The sequence below is a fragment of the Punctularia strigosozonata genome (assembly GCF_000264995.1).
Source record: "Punctularia strigosozonata HHB-11173 SS5 unplaced genomic scaffold PUNSTscaffold_8, whole genome shotgun sequence".
Lineage (NCBI taxonomy): Eukaryota > Fungi > Basidiomycota > Agaricomycetes > Corticiales > Punctulariaceae > Punctularia > Punctularia strigosozonata.
The window spans coordinates 986,743-1,006,867 of record NW_006767440.1 but is presented as its reverse complement, the minus strand read 5'-3'; the positions used below and the strand labels follow the sequence as shown (position 1 = coordinate 1,006,867).

Genomic DNA, 20,125 nt, shown 5'->3' with positions numbered 1-20,125 from the left:
CACGCGTGTCCAAATCGAAGAAGCGGCCACCCTCCTGAGACGGCGGACCGGCGACGGCGTGCTTGAGAGATTGTACATTTGCGAGGATGAGAAGGGGAACACGGAATGGACCGCAGAATTGATGGAAGGTGTGGCACCGAAGGTTAACGTTGTCTGGGGGCCGGGCATCGTACGTTGGAGGTAGTTATAGGACGATGCAAGTCACACGTTCCATGTTATAACGGTGCATACTTCGAGTTGTACTACTTTCTTTTTCGCAGTCAAATGACAGCGATAGGGAGTAAAGAAGTGCAGATGATGGGGATAAAACAGCATATAAAACAGATCATGTGCATCCGATGTGAGTCCATCGAGGATGTATATAGCCGCGTGGACTCTACCTCCTCCCAAGCATAAGATGAAAGACGCACACTGGAGTGTTGCTTGTCTTATGGGATGATGGCACGGTCTGTTATAGGCGGAACACACGAGGATAGCATGGTGATCCAAGCAGAGTGGACTATATAAATGGTGATTGTTCGATCGGAGTTGCTTCGCATATGCTTGACAAAAAAACCCCTCATTTCACCCGTTTCTGACATTCGCCTTGTATACTACTGCTAATCTTGACTTTGGCCGAAATGTTCCCTGCAAGCACACGACGATCGAAGTGGTGAAGGAGAAAGGCACGCACATCGCGATAGGAATTAATCGTGAGAACAAATTGAGTCTCCGCCCAAACCCTGCTCGCTGACGTCGCGGGCGCAGCCTGCCCAGAGTTGATCGTCAACGTTCATCAGGTGCTCCTCCTCATCGTCGACGACGACGGCGAGCCGACGATGGCACAATGGGGCCAGCAAGGCCAGCCGGGGTACCAGTACCCCATGCAGACCGGATTCAACCCACAGCAACAGCAACAACCGCAATTCGGCGGAGGCCTCCAGCCGCAACCGACTGGCTTTCCCGGCCAGCGTCCGGGAGGATTCCAGCAACCCCAGCAGACCGGCTTTCCTAGTAACTCAGGATTTCTACAGCCTCAGCAGACCGGGTTTGTGCCTCCCCAGCAAACCGGCTTTCTAGGTGGTGGAGCAGGTTTCGGCCAACGCCCAGCGCCTCCGCCTCCGCCCGTCCCACCGATTCCGTCCCAGTTTCAAGGCCAGCAAAGCGCGATATCGCCAATGAACCGCCTTGCGCCTCAGCCCACTGGGTTTCCTGGCGTAGGAGGAGGCGGACTCATGTCGCAACCTACAGGCTTCCCCGGCGCTGGCGGACTCGCGCCGCAGCCGACAGGCTTCCCTGGCGCAGGTGGCCTGCGCGGCGGGCCGTCACCGGCGCCCCTCGTTCCCCAGATGACGGGCTTCATCGATCCCCGCATAACGATGATGTCCGGCGCGTTCATGCCTGCCAATCCAACCGCGCCGTACGCCTCCGGCTTCGTCCAGACGCAGATCCAGCAGAACCCGAGCATGTTCAACGGCCTCAGCCTCCAGCAAAGCTTCCAGCAGCACAACCAAGAGGTCCGGGGCAGCGCGGCACCGAAGATCCCGTGGGCGCTGAGCAAGGCTGAGAAGAAGAACTACGACCAGTTGTTCAGGGCCTGGGATACGTCTGGCACAGGATTCATCGATGGCAAGACTGCGTTGGACGTGTTCGGTGCGAGTGGATTGAGCCGGAATGACCTGGCCAAAATCTGGTACGTGATTGCTATACTATCATATGGATTGAAAGCGCTGAGTATATGCACACAGGACGCTTGCTGATGTGGACAATCGCGGCAAGCTCAACATTGCAGAGTTCCACGTAGCAATGGGCTTGATCTACCGAAGTAAGTCATCCCGCCCCCCTCTTCACAGCGTAAACTCATCGTTGGATGATAGAACTCAACGGCAATGATATCCCTGACGAACTCCCTCCGGAACTCGTACCACCATCTCATCGCGACCTCGACACATCCGTCAACTTCCTGAAAGATATTCTCAAGAATGACACCCGCTCTCAATCCCGCTCCCCAGGTCGTTAACCGCGTCTATAGTAGCAGTTCCTCATATTAACATAGCTTCCTACAGGTATCGACAGCCCGATCAGCAAGCTGCGCGATCGCAGCTTGTACGGCAACGGGCCTGCGGGCGCCGGAAGCAGGCAGGATGCGACGGTATACAGGCACTCTGACAATGTGGGCGAGGCTTATCAGCCGCGGAACAGACGTCTCGACAGGAGCGCAGTCCGTGTCGGTAACGAGAGTGCTGGAGACGTGAGACTCCTCCATCGTTGATTATTGGCCTACCCTCAACCTTTTTCTTCCTCTGTGAAACAGGATTTGAACGAAATGAAGCGCCAGCTTTCGAACGCTGCCCGGATGCTCGACGATGAAGCTAACAAGTCGCAAGACGACGAGGCGCTAGACCGGGAGATGGCCGACTTGCGTTACCGCGTGAAGCGTGTGCAAGAGGACCTCGATTACGTCCAGCGCGGCCCGCGCACGACAGCGAAGGACGAGGAGCGCCGACGCCTCGAGCGCGAGCTGATGAAGCTGCTTCACGAGCGCGTACCGGAGGTGGAGCGCAAGATCGAGGAGCGGGAGAAGCGGCGCGAGCGCGAGCGCCGCGACGAGATCAAGGCGAGGGACGAGCGCAATGAGCGGTTCGGGCGGTTCAGCGACAGGGATGAACGGTACGGATACGATAGCAGGGATCGGTACGACGACCGTGACAGGGACCGGGACCGTGATCGCGACTATCGGGACCGGTCGAGGGAGCGGGATAGATACTACGGGGACCGCGATCGCTCCAGGGATCGCTACGACCGCGACCGCGATTATGATAGAAGCTACGACCGCCCGCGCTCTCCTGCAGGCACGGCAGCGCGCACCCCGCCGCCGCCGCCACCACCATCTGCGCCATCTTCCTCCATTTCGAAGCCTCCACCCCCGGCGCCAGCCCCGTCCGCATCACCTGCACCGGGTGCTCCGAACACGAAGAATATGACCCCGGAAGAACGTAGGGCATTCATTCAGGCCGAAGCGCAGCGGCGCATGCAAGAGCGCATGCGCGCGCTCGGTGTCACGACGCCTGCCCCCGGCGCCACTGGCAGCGGACCCGCACTTGATACTAGTGTGGAGGAGCGGCTTGCGAAAGAGAAGGCGGAGGCGGAGGCGAAAGCCAGGCAGGCGGAGAAGGAGGCGGAGGAGCGTGAGCGGCAGAGGAGGGAGCGGCTGCAGGGAGAGAGAGCCCAGGTCGAACCTCCGAAGACAGCTCCTCCTGCGCCTACCCCGCCTGTGTCGTCGCCGGCGGCTACCAAGAAGGCCGCCCCGCCGCCGCCAGTCGCCAGGAGAGCCCCTGCTCCACCGCCGCCGCGCAAGCCCTCCGCTCCGCCGGTACCGTCCCCCTCCGTGTCGAACCCGGCTCCCCCTCCACCTGCACCTCCAGCGGCATCGGCTGCTCAGGTAGATCCCGAAGAAGAAAGGATACGCCAGCGCGAGGAAGAGCTGAGGAAGATACGTCAGGAACGTGAGGCGCGGTTAAGGCAACTCGAGCAAGAAGAGGAGGAGATGAAGAAGGCCGAGGAGGAATATCAGAAGAGACGACAAGCTTTCTTGAATAGGGCGGCGAGTCCTGCCCCGCCCACCCCTGAGGTCAGGTCGCCGCCTACTGCTCCCCCAGCTCCTGCCCCTTCCGCGCCAACTCAGATTTCTCCGCCACCTCCACCACCGCCTGCGCCTGCAGCACCGACGAGCCCGCCGCAAGCGGAGAAGAGTCACAACCCCTTCAGCAAGCTCTTGGGTGGAGGTGCCCCACCGCCAGCTACTTCCGGTGGCACCCCTGGCGGGTCCAACCCGTTCTTCAAGCCCGGTCCTCCCGCTGCGACTCCCGAACCGACTTCAGCCCCTGTTGCCCCCACTCCTCCTCCGCCAGCCAGAAGCCCGATGCCAGCGCCGATCAAGACGTCTTACCACACCGCCCCTGCCGACGACGAGGAAGATTGGGAAGATTTGAAGGAGAAGGACGACGACGACAGCTCCGACGACGACCTTGGCACGTCCCGCGACGCGCGGTCCAACCTTGCCCAGCAGCTATTCGGCAGCATTTTGCCCACGTCGCGACCTCAGAGCGCAGCGCCGATGAGCCCGAAGCCAGCCACGCCAAAGAGCGCGACGCCCGTGCAAAATGGGGCTCCACCTGCTGCCCCGCCCCCACCTCCCGCCCCGGGTGTGCCTGCTGCCCCGCCTCCACCGCCGGCATTTGGGGGTGGACCGCCGCCTCCACCTCCGCCTGGTCCTCCGCCTCCACCAGCTGCTGCAGCGCCCATCGCCGCCCCTGCACCTACCGGAGACCGATCTGCGTTGCTTGGCGCAATCCAATCTGGGGCGAGGCTTAGGAAGGCACAGACAAACGACCGCAGCCAAGCCGGTCTGGCAGGTAAAGTTCTTGGAGACACTGCTCCGCCCCCGCATATCAACGCCGCGCCTCGTCCCGCGTCGCCTCCATCGCCACCTCCGGCGGAAGCCCCCCGTGCGGACGACCAGAAGACGTTGAATAGGCAGTCGGTCGATTGGTTTGCTGGTCTCGCGGCAGATCAAGGGCAAGTGCATCGCCCCGCTGAGGCAATGCCGTCCATGGCCGAGGAGGATGAACATTCCGACGATGAACGTGATGAACCGGAGAAGCTCCCAGGCGAGGGCGTTCCTGCCATCCAGGTCTCGGAGTCAAACGACGAAATGGCGGACATTGACAAGTCAGTCGCCTTGCGCGTGAGATCGCTGTATGCGTATGAAGGGCAACGTCCGGAGGACCTTTGTATGGACTTGTTGCTGGGTCTGTCGCATGAGTACTAACAGTCTGCTTAGCTTTCGGCGAGAACCTTGTCTTGACTGCACACCCATCGAAGTCAGGCGGTGATTGGTGGTATGGCACCCTCGTCCGAGATGGGAAATCCGGTTTCTTCCCCAAAACTTACGTTCAAGAAGTGCAATCAAGTAAGCATTGTTAGATAACTACAACACAACTACTGCTAACCCCGCAATAGCCAAAGCCAGGGCTCTCTATGCATACACTGGCACAAATCCTGACGAATTGCCATTCGCTGAAGGCGACCTGCTATCCATCGTCGATCGCGCGGAGGCGGACTGGTGGAAGGCGGAACAGGGCGGCGTGATCTTCATCGTGCCGGCGGCTTATCTAGAAGTGGTAGAGGGTTAGTTGCACCCACTTCTCCTTGAGTTCTTTCGTTTACATTCTTGCATTGGTCAACAGGCTGAAAATGAATTTTCTGCTTCCTTTTGCATGTAATCGCTCGGATACACACTCTGAATACAATCGGATTTTTACCTGACTCGTATATAGAAGTCGGTGCGTTGCCTGCGCCCGTTAAGCAGCCCGAAGAGCAATCTGCGGTTGCGCACAACATCCCGATCTCACCCACAGTGACCGCCAACGATGAAGATTCCGAAGATGAGTCAGATACGGATTCTGAATATCTATCCTTCGGCGAATCAGACGCAGAAGAAGAACGACCCGCAAACGAGGAAGAGGCCAAGGCGGAGCGGGAGGCTAGAGCGATTGAACGACAACGCGTACTGGAAGCTGCCGGATTAGTGGTGAAGACCGACAAGCAGCCTCCTCCACGTCCAGCCCGCAAGCCCTCAGTAAGGCGGCGACGTCCTCCGCCTGCAGCACCCAACCGGACGTCCATCATCTCGATAACGTCTGAGAAGGATCTGCCTCCAGCCCAAGGGAGCCCGGCAGACTCGACCATACGGCTTGACGATGCGTTTGCGCGCTACGAGGAGTTCAAGAAAACGAAGGGCGTCGAGCAAAATCGCTTATCTGTCTCCTCCTTCGACAACATGCTTGCGTCCTCGCCTATGTCTTCCTCGATCTCTCAAAGCATGTCCCGCGATAGCGCCGCTTCCACAGGGAGTGATCACGGTCGCATGTCACATTTCCTCCATTTCCTGGGACGGACTAAAACGCCCAATGATAGTGAGAAGAAGACGCTTTCCATTTCGGCTCCGATCTCCGGCCCTATAGCAGGACCGCCCTCAAGTAGACCTGCGACGCCAGCGTCTCAGGATGGGAATTTATTCGGCTCGGTGAGCTTAGAACGGCAATCTCCGTCCCCACGGATACTCAGAGTACTGTCAGACATGGGCAAGCTTGGTAGACAAGACTGCCCTGGAAGATGTGCCAACAAAAGAACGGAAGCGTCAAGAAGTGAGTGGTTCCTCTCTAATCGCCCTGAGTGCACTGGATAACCTCCTCTCAGTCAATCTTCGAGTTCATTGCTACGGAAGCTGCATACGTTCGGGATTTGCAGATCATCGTCGAGGTGTTCTACGCAAGCATGCTCCCTATGCTCGACGAGAAAGCCGTCACAGTCATATTCGCAAATGTAGAAGATATCCTTCTCTCGAACACAGTAATGCATCCGAGCCTGACACTCCGCGGCGAGTTAACTAATTTCATTCTCTGCAGACCTTCCTTAGTTCCCTGGAAGAGCGTCAGAAGGAATGCAGACTGTACATCGACCGTATCGGAGACATCCTCAAGGAGCATATGAGCCATATGGAGGTATACATGGAATACTGCGTCAACCAGGGCACCGCAACGAAGGTGCTGCAGTCACTGCGAGAGTCAAAACCCGAACTTGCGGCGCATTTGCAGGTTCGCGATCCATTCGCAGTGTTTTCACGTTATCTCATGATCGTCCAGCGCCTGCGTGAATCCGAACCTGCCGTTCGCAACTTGGATTTGTCGAGTTATCTCCTGGTACCTAGTAAGTTAGCGTCCATCTTGATTACGGCTCCCCGTTTTCTGACAGTGTCCTGCATACATCAGTGCAACGTATGACCCGCTATCCGCTTCTCCTGCGCCAAATTTTGCACTACACGGACTCTGCACAAGACCAGAGCGACATCGAGAGCGCTCTTCAAATGGCCGAAGGCATCTTGACGCACATCAATGAGAGCATACGGGAACAGGAAGGCCAAGAAACGCTGAGGAAGATCTCAGAGCACCTATGGGTTGGGCAAGGGTACGTTCGCTTTGAGATGATCGGGATTGTGGAATCTCATTGGTTGCAATGACCTTGTCCAGGAGACTGGATCTCACAGCTCCAACGCGCTCGATGGGCAAACGGCGGCTACTCAAGGAAGGCATGCTGTCGAAGGCGAAGAGCGGACGGAAGCTACGGGCATACCTTTGCAGCGATATCCTCGTGCTCACGGACGAGACATCCAAGACTCTCTATCGGATGGTATGCTCCGCCTTGTCTGACTAATTGCGCTTACCTGAATTGAACGTCATTGGCAGCCCATTCCTCTTCCCGACATGCAGATCCAAGAGGCGCCTGGGAACAGAGACGATACTGCGTTCCAGATATTCGTGCCGTATCCGCGGGGCGGCGACAAGATAGCGCTACGAGCGACTTCGGTGCGGGACTGTCAAGTGTGGATTCGAACGCTGGAACAGGCCATACAAAATGCGAAGGAGGCAGAGAAAAGGGCAATGAAGAGGGTGCGGACTCGGTAAAATGCATGCTCGACCGCGATTTGTTTTTGTTTTCCATTCTTGAACAGTGCGCGGATTACTCTACACTACGGGATGTCATGCATCACTTCATTCGATGCCTCACTAAAGATCTTGTAGATGCACGCAGGCGTGCGTTCATGTATACATGGTATACTTGATGATTAACATGCTAGGCTGTGGATTAATGATTATCTTCCACTTCCTGGATGCGACCGTCAAGCAAGCTGAGAACTGTATCTAAGCCCTTCAGCACACCCTCGTCAGGCCCACGTCCGGGCGTGATCTTTGTATGCGCGAAGTCGATCAACTTGATGACATACGCCGGGCCATGTTTCTTGGTGCCTTCTTCGACGTCCTCTTCGTCAGAAGATTCATCGTCCTCTCCTTCGTCCTCTGTCCCTGCAGCGAGCTTGTTCATGCGCTCAAAATGTCGCTTCAAGCCCTCTTCCGCCCGCGCCCAATCCGCTTCGTAGATGAAGAGTACGCTCCCGCCCACCATCCGCATCTCCACCTGCGCCAGTGCGTTGCGGATATCCTTCACGTTGTTCTTCATTTCCCTCAGGATTGGTAACAGCAAATTCGCCGGCAAACCCAAATGGGATCCCGATGTCTGGGTACCCGAATCGGGGGAGGAAGAGGAGGCGGAGGTCACCTCCGGAGAGTTATCGGTAGCAGAAGTAAGAGAGGAAGCGACGGGGAAGAACCGCCTTATGCCGTCTGGAAGATCGGCAGGCTTGATGGACTTTCCGTACGACTTGGGTACGACGACTGGTTTGTGGGTATTATTGTCGTAGACCTGTAGCATAGTCAGCAGCTCATTCGTGTCCAGCAAGCAAGACTCTGGCTACCTGAAATCCTGTCAAACGAACGCCGGTCTCGTGCGAGGTTGTGTTCCTCGCCGTCTTCTCCATGCGCTCCTTCTTCTCAGGCGTCGCATCCTCGTCATAGAGGATCGTGCCAAGCTTGATGTCCAATATGTTTGGCTCATGGAACGCGTACGCAAGATTCTCTAGCACAAGAGACTGTGTAAACACCGAGATTAGTACATATGGTGATCCCTCCGCACGCAATGGAACGAAGCGACATATCTTTTCCCTGACCCTCCTCCAGCGGTTCAAGCTGCGTCCCAGCTGCATCGGCAACCTTGCCCTGCAGCTTCAACGTACCGTAAAACTTGCACAAGAATGGCCGCAGCGGCGCAAAGCTCGGCTCGTTCGCGACGTGTTCGTAGAAGCCGATCTCGGCGGCAAGCGCCTCCTTGATGAGCAGCGAGCCGTCCTCGGAGGTGAGCACGCCCGGGTGGCCGCCGACCTGAGCGTCCATGGCCTTAGTGTGGATGTCGTGCAGATCGACATCGGACGGCGGGGTGTCGGTCATCGTGGACGATGATCAGAGTAGTGGGGAAGCCGAAAGCCAGGCACCAGCTGACGTGGGTTGGATTATAACATGAGCAGCCATTGAAAGGGCTTGGCTAAAACCATCATGTCCGCGCTTGACTACGCCGCCAATCAATACATCGCCGTATCTCTGAACCCGGCCGTCGTGCCAGACCCTGGCCAACTAGCAGCTAGAGCTCATCCCGCGCTCAACCACGTCGGGAATGTAGGACAACTGGCGGACGTCCAGCTATATGCCATCCCCAAGGCGGAATGGGGCAGAGTCCAAGATGAGGTCTTAACGTCGCTGAAAGGTCAAGAGGGCGTTTCGAGGGTCGACGTGCAGGAGCCGCCGAGGCAGAGGGTGAAGAGGGGAGGCGATGAGTTCTGATCGCTACCGGTCCGTGCCCATGCCCTCCTTTGACCCAAAATAGCAGTTGTATTCATGATGCCGCGTGCAGGATTAGCGTGTACAGTATGCATGGAGATGTGTCTACGGCTGAGTAGCGGGAGCTTGTATGAATGCAAAATATCCGATAATCATCCTCAAGAAACCACCAACGTGGACGTGTGCTGCTTCCGAAGCCTTCCCGTCTCGAACTTTAACGGCCGTCTTGCCGGGTTTCTGGCACCCTCTTGCCCGCCGTGGTTGTATTGAGACGCGTCGAACGTTGCGGTAGGCGGAGGGCTCGTGATGCGCGGGATGAGAGTAACACCCGGGCTTGTGGTTGGCGTGGGCATGATCGGCGGATCCTGCGCGTTGCGCGAGTTTGCCATAGGGTCCCGGCGCGCGCGATAGATGAGAGGAGTTCTTGAGTGTGGTTGCCAAGGTCGTGGGGCAGCAGGCAAGCTGTAGCCGACCACGACAAAGAGGGATAGCGAGAGAATAGTCGTGACGCGCATGATGCAAATTCCGTAGCTAGTCTCCCGAGAGCTGAAGGGGTGGGTGGGTGATGAGAGCAGTTTACACAGCAGGATTTGTACGACCGAGCCAGGCATTCAGACAAGTTCAACCTGACGGATGTCCAACAGCACATGATCTATCCTTGATTTTCAGCAGACCTTCACAAGAGGTTCTGTCACATCCACGTACCCCTGTATGATCCTCTCTACTCTATCTGCGTCTAGGCCGACGCAGACCGCCGGGCGGCCCTCGCCGCCTTCTTAGACTTCGCATACGCGATTGAAAATCCCTCTTCCTCCAGATCGCTCTTCTGTAGGCTCTTCAGCTTCGTCTTGATCTTCTTTCCCGCCATCGTCTTCAGTGTCCAGTTCATCGCCTTCTCCACCTGCTCCTTCATGCCTTCTGCGTACGCCATATCCGGGAACGCCACCGGGTTCCGGTATCCATACCACACATGCACCGCCAACGTCTTGTGCAGCTGCTCGAGCGCAGCCATGGTCTCGACGCAATACTCGGGGTCCATGCCCGCCAGCGCCTCCGCCTTCTGCCCCATCTCCTCGCGCTCCATCCTATCCAACACCTCGAGCAGCGTTTCCTTCAGCTTGAACTTCTGGATCACGGCCTCGATCCACACCACGAACTTGTTCCGGTACAGCGTGACGACCTCCTCCGCCACGCCCGCCGACAGCGGGCCTCTCAGCTGAAACGGCGCGTTCAGGAGTGTCATCCTCTCCGCCAGCGTCAGGTCGCCCGCGAACCGGTCCACAAACTCGGTCCGGCGCCGGTACTTGGCGTCGAGCACGAACAGATACGGCGGCCGCGTCCGCCCGAGATGATGCAGGGCCTCGAAGGCGGCGGACGTCGTCGTGTTCCGCGGGAGCGCCTGGAAGACGGGGTCAGCCTCGGCGGCGTTGATGTGCAGCCGGGCCTCGCGTTGCTGGTCGAGCGGCGCCTCCATGGCGGCGCGGAGGATGGGCATATCCTCCTCGTGTAGGCAAGTTACGACGCCGCCAGCGTTGCCCTGGCCGTGCAAGCCGTACCGACCGGCACGCCCCGCGATCTGCTTAATCAACGGGGTCGGAAGCACCTGCGTGGTCTCGCCGTCCCATTTGTGCATGGCCTCGAAGACGACGCGATTGATCTTTCTGTGGTCGGACGGAGGTACGTGAGCAGGTAGATTGTAAACATTATCACATGTGTGATAACGTACAGGTTCAATCCGAGTCCGATGGCGTCGCTGCCTACGATAACATCGTAGCCGCTCTTCGGGTCGTTGAACAGCGCCGCCTGCTTGCTCCTCAGCTCCGGAGGTAGTCGCCCATACGCAACAGCACACCGAAGACCCGTCTCTTCCTCAATTTGCTCCTTCACCTGGAAGATGTTGTTCCGCGAGAACGTGACCACGCAGTCGCCCTTCTTTACATTCTTGAAGTTGCTCTCAAGGCTCTTCGGTGCGACGTGGAGCGGGGTGAGACGCTGATACCGGTTGATGATGAGCTCGTCGCCGGTGTCCTTGACGATGTCCTCTATGATCGGCACCGCGGTCTCGTCGCCGCACAGGTGAAGCTCCTTCGCGCACAGGGAGAGCACCGCAGATGTCCACGCGCCGCCGCGGTCGTCGTCCTTGATGAGCTGTATCTCGTCTACGACGCCAACGTCGTACATCTGCAGGGGGCTGAGCATCTCGACCGTGCAGCTTGTGAGCCCCGCGGCCTCGTTCACGATCCGCTGCTCCTCGCCTGTGACGAGGTTGCACTGGCGCGCGTAGGGCGCGCGGGGGTCACGGTGCGCTGCGGGGATGCCGTCGCCGATGTCCGGGCCGATGGCGTCATCGGCGTCCGCGAGTGACTCGGGCGCGCCGAGGGGCACGATCTGGCCCTTGTTGAGACGCTCCCAGATCTCGTGTGCGAGGAGGCGGAGCGGGCCGGCGTAGACGCCCGTGCGTGCGGCGGCGAGCGCGCGGAGCGCGTTGTGCGTCTTGCCGCTGTTCGTGGGCCCGACGTGCATGATTATCTTACGCCGCATGGAGCGCGCGTTGGGGAAGCGCTCGGCGGGGTAGCTGAGGTCGGTCGAGGCGTATAAATTGTGCATCGATTCGGTCGTGTCTGGGGAGACGCGCGAGGAGAGGAGCGCGGCGTTGTCCGGGTTCGTGGCCCACATGTAGAGGAGGCGGGTGAGCGCCTGGTCCACTGGCCCGGGGAGCTGGCCGTTCAGCACGTTCGCGGCGATGCGGGCGAGCTCCGCTTCGTGGAATTGGGAGGGATTGTAGGCGGCGCCGGTGAGGAGCTCGGCGAGGAAGGTGCGGCAGAGCGGGGTGACGTCCTTGGGATCGACGCCCCAGGAAAGCAGGCGATGGCGAAGGGGGGTCTGCCTTGTCCAGTTTGGGGCATGGCGCTGGAGAACTTCGAGGAGTTTGGCTTTCGTGTCGTCGTCGACGGTCAGGGGAATGACGGGTTCGACCCGGAGTGGGTTGCCGGATGACGGTTTCACGATACCAGGAGCGCGTCGAGGTGTAGAGCTACGACCTCTGTCGTGTCTCAGAGGGACGTTGCGTTTCTTCGCTTGGGTCTTCCGCATCATCGCGAGAAGGTCGAAGTCTTTGGCGTCACCTTCCCGCCCCGCGGCTGGACGTGCGTATGGCCGACTTCGAATGAACGACCGCTCCGCGGTTTGCAAAGCACTTAGCGACAGACGACATCTTGCCAAATGTAACATCGGCCTGATGAGACGCTGAGCGTAAAGAGACAACACAAGCCAAAGAGGCCGACCTTCGCGGTACTACGCGGCGGTAGATGCTATGCCAGCAAAATGCAGCAATACGCCAAACTTAGCGCTGTGGCTGCTTGGGCCACAGATAAGCAGATGCAAGGGGCGATAAACACAAAGAGCGACGAGTCTATGGGAGTGAGGGCAGTAGCAAACACGGTCGGAGGACGGAGAGCTCTGCGGAAATTTCGCCGCGAAGGCGGAAGGTAGTGGCTGTGCAACCCTCTTGACGAGGCCCTGTTTTCCTCTGTTTTCTTCGTTCACGCTCAGCTTCACGACGGCGTCGCGACCTTGGATGAGGCTCCGGAAATAATTCAGGAACGAACAGATAAAAGCAGAAATTATAGGATGCTACAGCATGCGACAGATTCAGGAGATGGGCATTGATCATATGCGTCTTTCTGCAATGGTTACAGTCACTTTGCCGGAGTGGTTAACGGGATCGCCTGCTATTCGTAGTAGCTTAGCGGTTGTGCTTTGCACGCGAGTGTTCGAATCGCTCAGGTGACGACTTTTTGTTCGACATCGACCGCGACACCTGCAGCTGTGCAAAGGCCTGCAACACTAAAGTTTACCGCGCGAGCCATCTTCACGTCTCCCTCTATCCATCGCTGTGCCCGTAGCCGCAGGCGCAGGCGCAGTTTCTACGATCTCCGAGTTTGACCTCAGTCTTGGTCTAAAAGTTGCTTTGAACGCCGATCTTTGGCCCACCGTCTCCATCACATCCCGGAACTACACAGGACGTTTGCATACTAGCGCACCTCCGACCATGGCCATCAACGCCAACGAAGACACCGAGTTGTGAGCAACCACTCGTTCCTCCCCCGGATCCCCTGCGTAAACAGCCTCCCGCGATATCCTCCAGCAACGACGCCCTCCGCAAGCACGGCATCCTGCCCCCGCTCGAGCCGACCCCGCCCTCGCCCTCCCCGCCACCTTCGCCGACACTCTCCGACGCGCTCGACGACTTCACGCCCGCGGAGCTGCAGGAGCTCGCGGACGACGCGGCGGACGAGGAGACGGAGCGGATGATCGCCGCGTACCGCCGGCAGCGGCTGGACGAGATGAAAAGGGAGGAGCGCCGGGGCCGCTTTGGGCGCGTGTATCCCATCGGCAGGGAGGACTATACGCGGGAGGTGACGGAGGCGAGTAAGGTGGACGAAGGTGAAGGGGACGGGGAGGAGAAGGGGACGGGAGTGGTGTGTCTGCTATACAAGGACGGGTCGGGATTCTCGATCTCTCGTGCGCTTCGATGGAGCTGAAGGTCGAGTCCAGGCAGCCGAGGAGCATGCGGACGATGGACCACGTCAGGACGCTGGCCGAGCGCCATCCGCGCACAAAATTCGTCTCTATCGTCGGCGACAAGTGCATACCAGACTTGCCCGAGTCGCGGCAGCCGATGCTCATCGTATACCGGAGAGGGGACATCATCCAGCAGGTCGTTGCGTGGGGTGCGGACAAAGACCGAAGGATAGAAGGTAACCCATCCTTTCCTTACCCCTTTTTCGAGAACAACGGCTCATCCGATCGACAGAACTCGAGGCGTTGCTCATTCTCTGCGGTGCGATCGTCCCTCCGGCTAAGAAACCTCCGCGCAGCTCGCGAGCGGACGACAGCGAGGACGAGGACGATCTTTCCGACGATCCTGCGACCCGGCGGCCCTCTGGCGTGGCGTTCGCGAACGGTCGGACACCTAAGAACGTTCGCGGCCCAGCAAAGAAGTCAGGGGACGATTCCGACTCGGATTTCGACCTGTGAATGCGGTATCGATCCGCGGGCTTGCACGTAGGGATGGTTACCGCCACGATTCTTCCAATGTATCCATAGTCCTGGGTTCGTGACCAAGTAATGTACGGAACGAACACTCCTGTCTTGCAGGGCAGCAGCATACGCCCTCCGACGATGACCACAAAAACCACTCTGCGCGTGTGCACAGTGAATATGAATGCATCTAGATAGGATTGAATTGTAAGTAATGGAGTCCACGCGTGACGTCATCTCGCTTCGCGTGCGCGATATCCCTCGCAACCGCAGCTAAACCGCGGCTCAAGCGAGTGGCCACCTTTGTTTCCGACCTCCACCGCGCACCACTAAAAGCGCGCCTTCCACCTACATAAAATCAAGCCGCGACATATAATGCCTCCCCGCAAACGTACCGCCGACGAAGCCAACGCCGACGGGCCCGCGACCTCCACGCGCGCCTCAAAGGCGGCAAAGACGGGCGACAAGCCCGCATCCAAGGGCAAACCCGCGTCGAAAGGAAAGCCCTCACCAAAAGGCAAGAGCGCTGCTAAAGGAGGCGCCAAGAAGGGCCCGAAGGTACGCGTTTTCCACAGATTTGAAAAGACCAGTGGCTTAGCAACCTCCCGGATGTCTGCGTTTAACTTTACGTAGGCACCCGCGCCGGCGTCGTTCAAGGCCTCGGCGCTCCCTCTGCACGTCAACATCACCCACACGCCGCCGAGCATACCCGACGATGACACCACCAACGCGGCCACCGCCGACCCTGGCTCCCTGGGCCACCTCTCGCTCCTGCCTGTACGTCTTTGACGCAGTGGGAAGTTTGTCACACTCACGATACATCGATAGAGCACCTTCAGTACCGGTTCATACGGTTGGAAGGGCACGAAGCGCATACAGATTACGCTCAAGGACCCGAACGACGAGGCGGGCGAAGGCGAGACGGTCCACGTACAGCTGCAGTAAGCATTAACGCATATCCCTTGATATCCCGTCGATCCCTGACGCATCGTCCGTCTAGGATCAACGCTACTGTCCTAGGTTCCAAGGGCAAGAAAGATGGCGCAGACGACGCGGAGGCGGAAGCAGAGCCTGCAGAGGATGGCGAAGAAGACGCCGAGGAAAAGGTTGAAACTGCTGAGGAATGATCAAGCTTCTCCATGTCGTTGCTCTCAAGCTGCACAGGTCCAGTGTGCGATGATGTTGTACTTGTGAGCGTCCTAACGAGGCGCTCGATCGTTGCTTTTGATTATTGCTATCATGTATCCCGATGACGAATTGCTACGACTGACGATTTCTGGAACTTCGCGATAACATGCTATACTAGGACTGTGCTACACGATAATATACAAGATGTCTTTCCATGCGAAAGCCATGTACAAGGACGACTACGACGGCAATGTACCGTCAACGGCGCTCCCGAACCCTGAGCCAAACAGTGCCGATGATCATGACCCCGAAACCAGCGATGAACGCGAACAGTACGAGCACGTCCCTGTAGTACGCATTGTCCTGGAACCCGAACAACTGGATACGGACGATGAGCAAACGAGATCGCCGATGACGTGCAGAGCACGTACCGTCTTCATGATCAAGCTCGCCGAGACGTCCACCGGCACGCCTTGGAGCGAATCCTCGATCATCAGCCCCGCGCCGACCTCGTTCACGCTGAGCGCCTCGAGGGTGTACTTGAGCGGCGCGAGCCACTGCAGCCAGCGGAGGACGGGCGGAATATCGTTCAGATGGACGAAGAAGCCGGCGTACGTCATCTGGTAAAGCGCGGTCAGGGCGCTAAGCAAGATGGCGATCCCACCGTTGTGGAAGAGGCAGCCGAGCAGGAAGTTCTGGGAGGATGCATGATGGATGTCAGGATGAGAGCACGTATCAGGTGGCATTTATCTTACGAAAAGGGTCATGACGAGCGTGTACAGGACCAAGATGAAAAGGAATTTGAAGAAGTGCGCTGCGTCGTCGGCCAAGCCGGCCATCCAGTACGTGCTGTAGGCTGGTCAGCTCTTCGGACACGATCGATATGTGCTGAACGCTTACATCGTCGAAACCAGGATGGTGGGCACAATGCGCAACGGGATAACGTCGAAGACGATGCGAACCAGTAGCCAGGCGACAGGGCTGTAGTAGCCATTTGAGCGCTCGCGCAGAAACAGGGGACGAGTCGCGACGACGTTGTATAGGGCGCTCAAACATGAGAATGCCACGAGCGCGCCCTGGATGGAGCGTCAGCTCTACGGGCCGAGAAAAGTGGAAGCACAAGAGAATGTACCAAGAAGAACAGACATCCGACCCTGGACTGGAATCCTGCGATAGTTATACCGGTGTTGAAGTACAAACCGCCTAACGGGGATTCAATCAGCGAGCCGGTATAGGAGGCAAAATGAATGTCATCATACCCACGAAGACGCCCAGCACAGATGCTACGCAGACGTGCGTCAGGAAGAGAGTTTTGTCCCTACCGAGTCAAGTACATGTCAGATCGACCATGAGAGTCCCATTGTGAGCGCGCTTACCGCTTCAAGATCTTCCACTCTCTCCACGAAAGAGCCTCGAACTGCGTCAAGAACGTCGCCGCATACGTCGCCCTCGACCGTCTGTTCGTTCCCTTGCCGTCTGCCTTCCCGTGCTCTTTGCCGACCAGGCCGGATTCCATTGTAGCCAGTTGCACGTCTCCCTGCCCATTCCTGACCTTCTCACTTCCATCCACGTAGTCATCGGTAGATCGGCTCTTCGTACCGCTCCCGTTTTGGTATACGTCGTTATTGCTCTGGTATAAAGAGACCGGCGCGTCGCTGGCGACTTCCAAGAGATAATCGGCGACGTTATAGCCTTCCTGTAGGGGCGGGATGCCGCGTGCAGCGAAATATTCTGCGGGGGCAAGTGCACCTGGGCCGGAGTAGAGTGCCTGGCCATGTGACAGGACCATAACCTGGTCGAATGTTTGATAGAGCTGTGAACTAGTGCCACCTTTCAGCTTTTGCGTTGCTGTAGGAACAAAGAGATATTTACCTTGGCTGGTGGATCGATGCAATTACAGGGATCGGGTTGGAGGTGTCGTGTGCAACAGACCGCAAGACGTTTGCGACTTTCGACGCGGACACCGAGTCCAACCCTAGAAAAGTGCCAATCATCAGCTTGCCATCTCACATGTATGCATAATTGCCACCAACCCGACGTCGGCTCGTCCAAGATCAAAACATCTGGCCGGGCGACAAGCTCCAGACCGATGCTGACCCTCCTCATCTCGCCGCCACTGATCCCTCGTTTCTCTCCGTCCCCTATCCGTACGTCCCTAACCTTTTCCAGGCCAAGCGTCTGGATGACTCGTTCCACTATCTCTACCTTTTCATGAGGGGGGACAGATTCGGGAAGACGGAGGTTCGCCGCAAAGAATATGGCTTCACGGACTGTCAGGAGCGGAGGAAGAATGTCCTGCTGCGGGACGAAGCCGATGCGGATACGGTCGCGAGAGGATACGACGGAGGCCGAGCCTCTTGGGAAAGCAACGGTACCCGTCATTTGGCCTGACTTGCTCTTGCCTGCTAGAATTTCGACTAGCGTTGTCTTACCAGCACCTACACATCACGATGAGGACACCTTTCGATATAGAAATACGAAAATGCTACTTGCCGCTGGGCCCCAATATTGCCATCATCTGCCCTGCGGCAATCTTTCCGCTGACGCCGTCAAGAATGACTTTGTCGTCATTGGCGTTGCTCCGTCCGAACTTTAGAGCTCCTAGAAGATTGTCACCGCTCGCACCGCGGACTGTGTAACTGACACCGCTCCAATGAACATTGACTTGCTTTCCGGCGTCCAGGCTACTGTCGCCCTTCCGCGCCTTCCTTTGGCTGATGCAGCCGAGTAAAAGGAAGAGCAGCGCAAGCGCAACCAGAGCACCAACGACCGCCAGACCGGCGATCACTCCTCCGCCAAGCGAACTTCCGCCCTTCTTGCCGTTGCTGTCCGACAGCGAATTATTACCCGATAATACGTCGATGACACCCTGGCTAACGCATTCTCCGAACGTGCATCCGGCCAACGGGAGGCCGGACTGGCCGAATATACCGTCAATGAGGCTCTGCTTGAATGCGCAGCTGGCCGTCCCGTTGGAGGCGTCTACGGCTCCGCACTGCACCTCCAGCGCTCCGCTGAGCCCGTCGATGGTGCCCGTGAGATCAAGGCCGCCGTTGCCGCAGTACGTTGTTCCTTTGATGCAGGTGCACGATACGTCGGCGCACTTCCAGTCGGCGGAGCCGTCCGAGGCAACGGTTTGTGTGCAGGACGATGCGGAGCAGTAGAACTGCTCGATGCCGGCGTAAAACAGTTGTGCGTAGAGTGTGCCAGAGCCGGCAGGCCCAAAGGCAGTGACATTTGGGATAGGAGTGAAGGAGGTATTGAGGGAGCGCAGAACGGTGAGAGTAGATCCAAGGGGGAAGGTGGCTTGTATAGTTGGATGCTACGAGTGTCGGGTCAGGAACTTGTAGGGCCGAAACGACTTGTTTGGCACGTACGCGAACATCACAGCTGAGCTCTCCAGCGGCCCATACCCGAGGATCAGTGTTGCAGACCAGCGTATCGTTCTGCCCCGCTGGGTCACCCGAAAGTCCTGAGCTTGAGGTCGCGCTCGCCTTGCCTGCCGCCGAGTTCGCGAACCCGGATTGGCATGCCGAGGATATCCGACAGACGTTGCAACCCGTACCCGACCAGCCGTTCTCGCACGCGCATCCACTGGCAGTGAGATTCGCAAAAGTTGAGCTGGTCGGGTTTGAGATCAACTTGCGGTTCGAGCCATCGAAGATTGTGCCTCCACAAGCTCTGCGACGAACTTATCAGCACAACATAGATATTTCGTACGCAGGAAAACGCACAGGTCGGCACAAGTTGTCCCTCCGAAACCAGGTGGACAGGCACAGCTAGAGCCGTTCACGAACCCGCCATTCTCGCAGCTAGTGCTCTGCGCGTTCGCCCGTACTGCCAGAAGAGCTTGGACGACCACAACCGACGCTATCGAGTACCAGAGCATCTGAAGACCAAGAGAAAGAATGCGGGAGCGGGAACGAGGGGCTTAGCTTCTAGGCCCATACCCCCTGTTATTTGTGGAGGAGGCGGAAAGTAGCGTCTAACGCGGCTCGGTTCTCGACTCTCAAAGCAACATCTCTTGGCTCACTTCTCCGTCTTACGCCCGCACCGAACACGACTTCGTACTCTTCTCGCCTCTACTTAGCGCCCAACTTCCCCTTGTTTATTCCCAAGAGTTCATTTCAGCACCCCTTCGAACTCACCCTGACCGCGTGTCCGCGTTGTCCACGTCCGACATACTGGCAGCCAGAGAGAACAAGGGCCAGAGAGATGGTCCTGACGCAGACATGCAGCAGAGCGAGCGGCTGATTCCTCGGGTATTTTTCTGCGGATACTAAGATAGGGCTCATCCAAAACCGGGGAGGCTTGAAGTCACGTGTCGCCACTGCGGCGAGCAGGAATTCCGCGTTCCAGCCCCCCCAGTGGCGGTGCTCAGGAGTGTCTTGAACGCTAAATTACTGCTTGCAGCTACGTTTTTTGTCAGAACTGAAAACATCACGGGCCACGTTGTGCAATCATACAGCTCTTGACGAAGCAATTTTTACTGAAGATGCATACTCATCGTATAATTTCAACATCATTCCGATTCACTCGAGAAGATGTCACGTGACCTCCCCGGTTTTGGATGAGCCCTATCTTACTTGGATCGTTTCCTCCCTGCACCTTGGGATGACCAGAATGGTCTCTGAAACCCCATCTACTGCTGTACTATGGACTCCACTCTTCAGAAAATGCGACCG

At 57.8% G+C, this 20,125-nt stretch overlaps 6 protein-coding genes and 1 non-coding gene across 7 annotated transcripts; 4 read left to right on the top strand and 3 right to left on the bottom strand.

The window, feature by feature from the left end:
- Positions 1–820: 820 nt before the first annotated feature.
- On the top strand, positions 821–9,272 carry PUNSTDRAFT_103983 (uncharacterized protein). The gene is made up of 17 exons (XM_007384913.1): positions 821–1,672; positions 1,728–1,804; positions 1,857–1,991; positions 2,046–2,230; positions 2,294–4,772; positions 4,823–4,951; positions 5,002–5,169; positions 5,319–6,067; positions 6,120–6,188; positions 6,241–6,393; positions 6,450–6,638; positions 6,687–6,750; positions 6,813–7,008; positions 7,071–7,230; positions 7,287–8,303; positions 8,356–8,529; positions 8,594–9,272. The coding sequence occupies exons 1-15, from the start codon at positions 864–866 to the stop codon at positions 7,503–7,505; spliced, it is 5,781 nt and encodes a 1,926-aa protein (XP_007384975.1). The 5' UTR covers positions 821–863; the 3' UTR covers positions 7,506–8,303; positions 8,356–8,529; positions 8,594–9,272.
- A 155-nt stretch (positions 9,273–9,427) lies between these two features.
- On the bottom strand, positions 9,428–9,880 carry PUNSTDRAFT_135389 (uncharacterized protein; the record flags this gene model as incomplete). Its single annotated transcript, XM_007384912.1, has 1 exon — positions 9,428–9,880. The coding sequence occupies one exon, from the start codon at positions 9,878–9,880 to the stop codon at positions 9,428–9,430; it is 453 nt and encodes a 150-aa protein (XP_007384974.1).
- Positions 9,881–10,005: 125 nt separating this feature from the next.
- PUNSTDRAFT_135388 (P-loop containing nucleoside triphosphate hydrolase protein) lies at positions 10,006–12,365 on the bottom strand (the record flags this gene model as incomplete). Its single annotated transcript, XM_007384911.1, has 2 exons — positions 10,006–10,930; positions 10,996–12,365. 2 exons carry the CDS (start codon positions 12,363–12,365, stop codon positions 10,006–10,008), a joined length of 2,295 nt encoding a protein of 764 aa, XP_007384973.1.
- A 601-nt stretch (positions 12,366–12,966) lies between these two features.
- On the top strand, positions 12,967–13,061 carry PUNSTDRAFT_t69. The gene has a single exon. It is a non-coding gene; the product is annotated as a tRNA-Ser (tRNA).
- Positions 13,062–13,217: 156 nt separating this feature from the next.
- On the top strand, positions 13,218–14,503 carry PUNSTDRAFT_53213 (thioredoxin-like protein). The gene is made up of 4 exons (XM_007384910.1): positions 13,218–13,352; positions 13,417–13,773; positions 13,827–14,029; positions 14,086–14,503. The coding sequence occupies exons 1-4, from the start codon at positions 13,321–13,323 to the stop codon at positions 14,307–14,309; spliced, it is 816 nt and encodes a 271-aa protein (XP_007384972.1). The 5' UTR covers positions 13,218–13,320; the 3' UTR covers positions 14,310–14,503.
- Positions 14,504–14,687: 184 nt separating this feature from the next.
- On the top strand, positions 14,688–15,439 carry PUNSTDRAFT_135386 (uncharacterized protein; the record flags this gene model as incomplete). Its single annotated transcript, XM_007384909.1, has 4 exons — positions 14,688–14,870; positions 14,946–15,089; positions 15,141–15,253; positions 15,313–15,439. 4 exons carry the CDS (start codon positions 14,688–14,690, stop codon positions 15,437–15,439), a joined length of 567 nt encoding a protein of 188 aa, XP_007384971.1.
- A 259-nt stretch (positions 15,440–15,698) lies between these two features.
- On the bottom strand, positions 15,699–19,329 carry PUNSTDRAFT_69957 (uncharacterized protein; the record flags this gene model as incomplete). The annotated part of the gene is made up of 13 exons (XM_007384908.1): positions 15,699–15,818; positions 15,872–16,135; positions 16,196–16,289; positions 16,341–16,516; positions 16,573–16,643; positions 16,700–16,758; positions 16,817–17,260; positions 17,313–17,415; positions 17,474–17,878; positions 17,899–17,900; positions 17,930–18,762; positions 18,818–19,121; positions 19,175–19,329. 13 exons carry the CDS (start codon positions 19,327–19,329, stop codon positions 15,699–15,701), a joined length of 3,030 nt encoding a protein of 1,009 aa, XP_007384970.1.
- Positions 19,330–20,125: the final 796 nt, after the last annotated feature.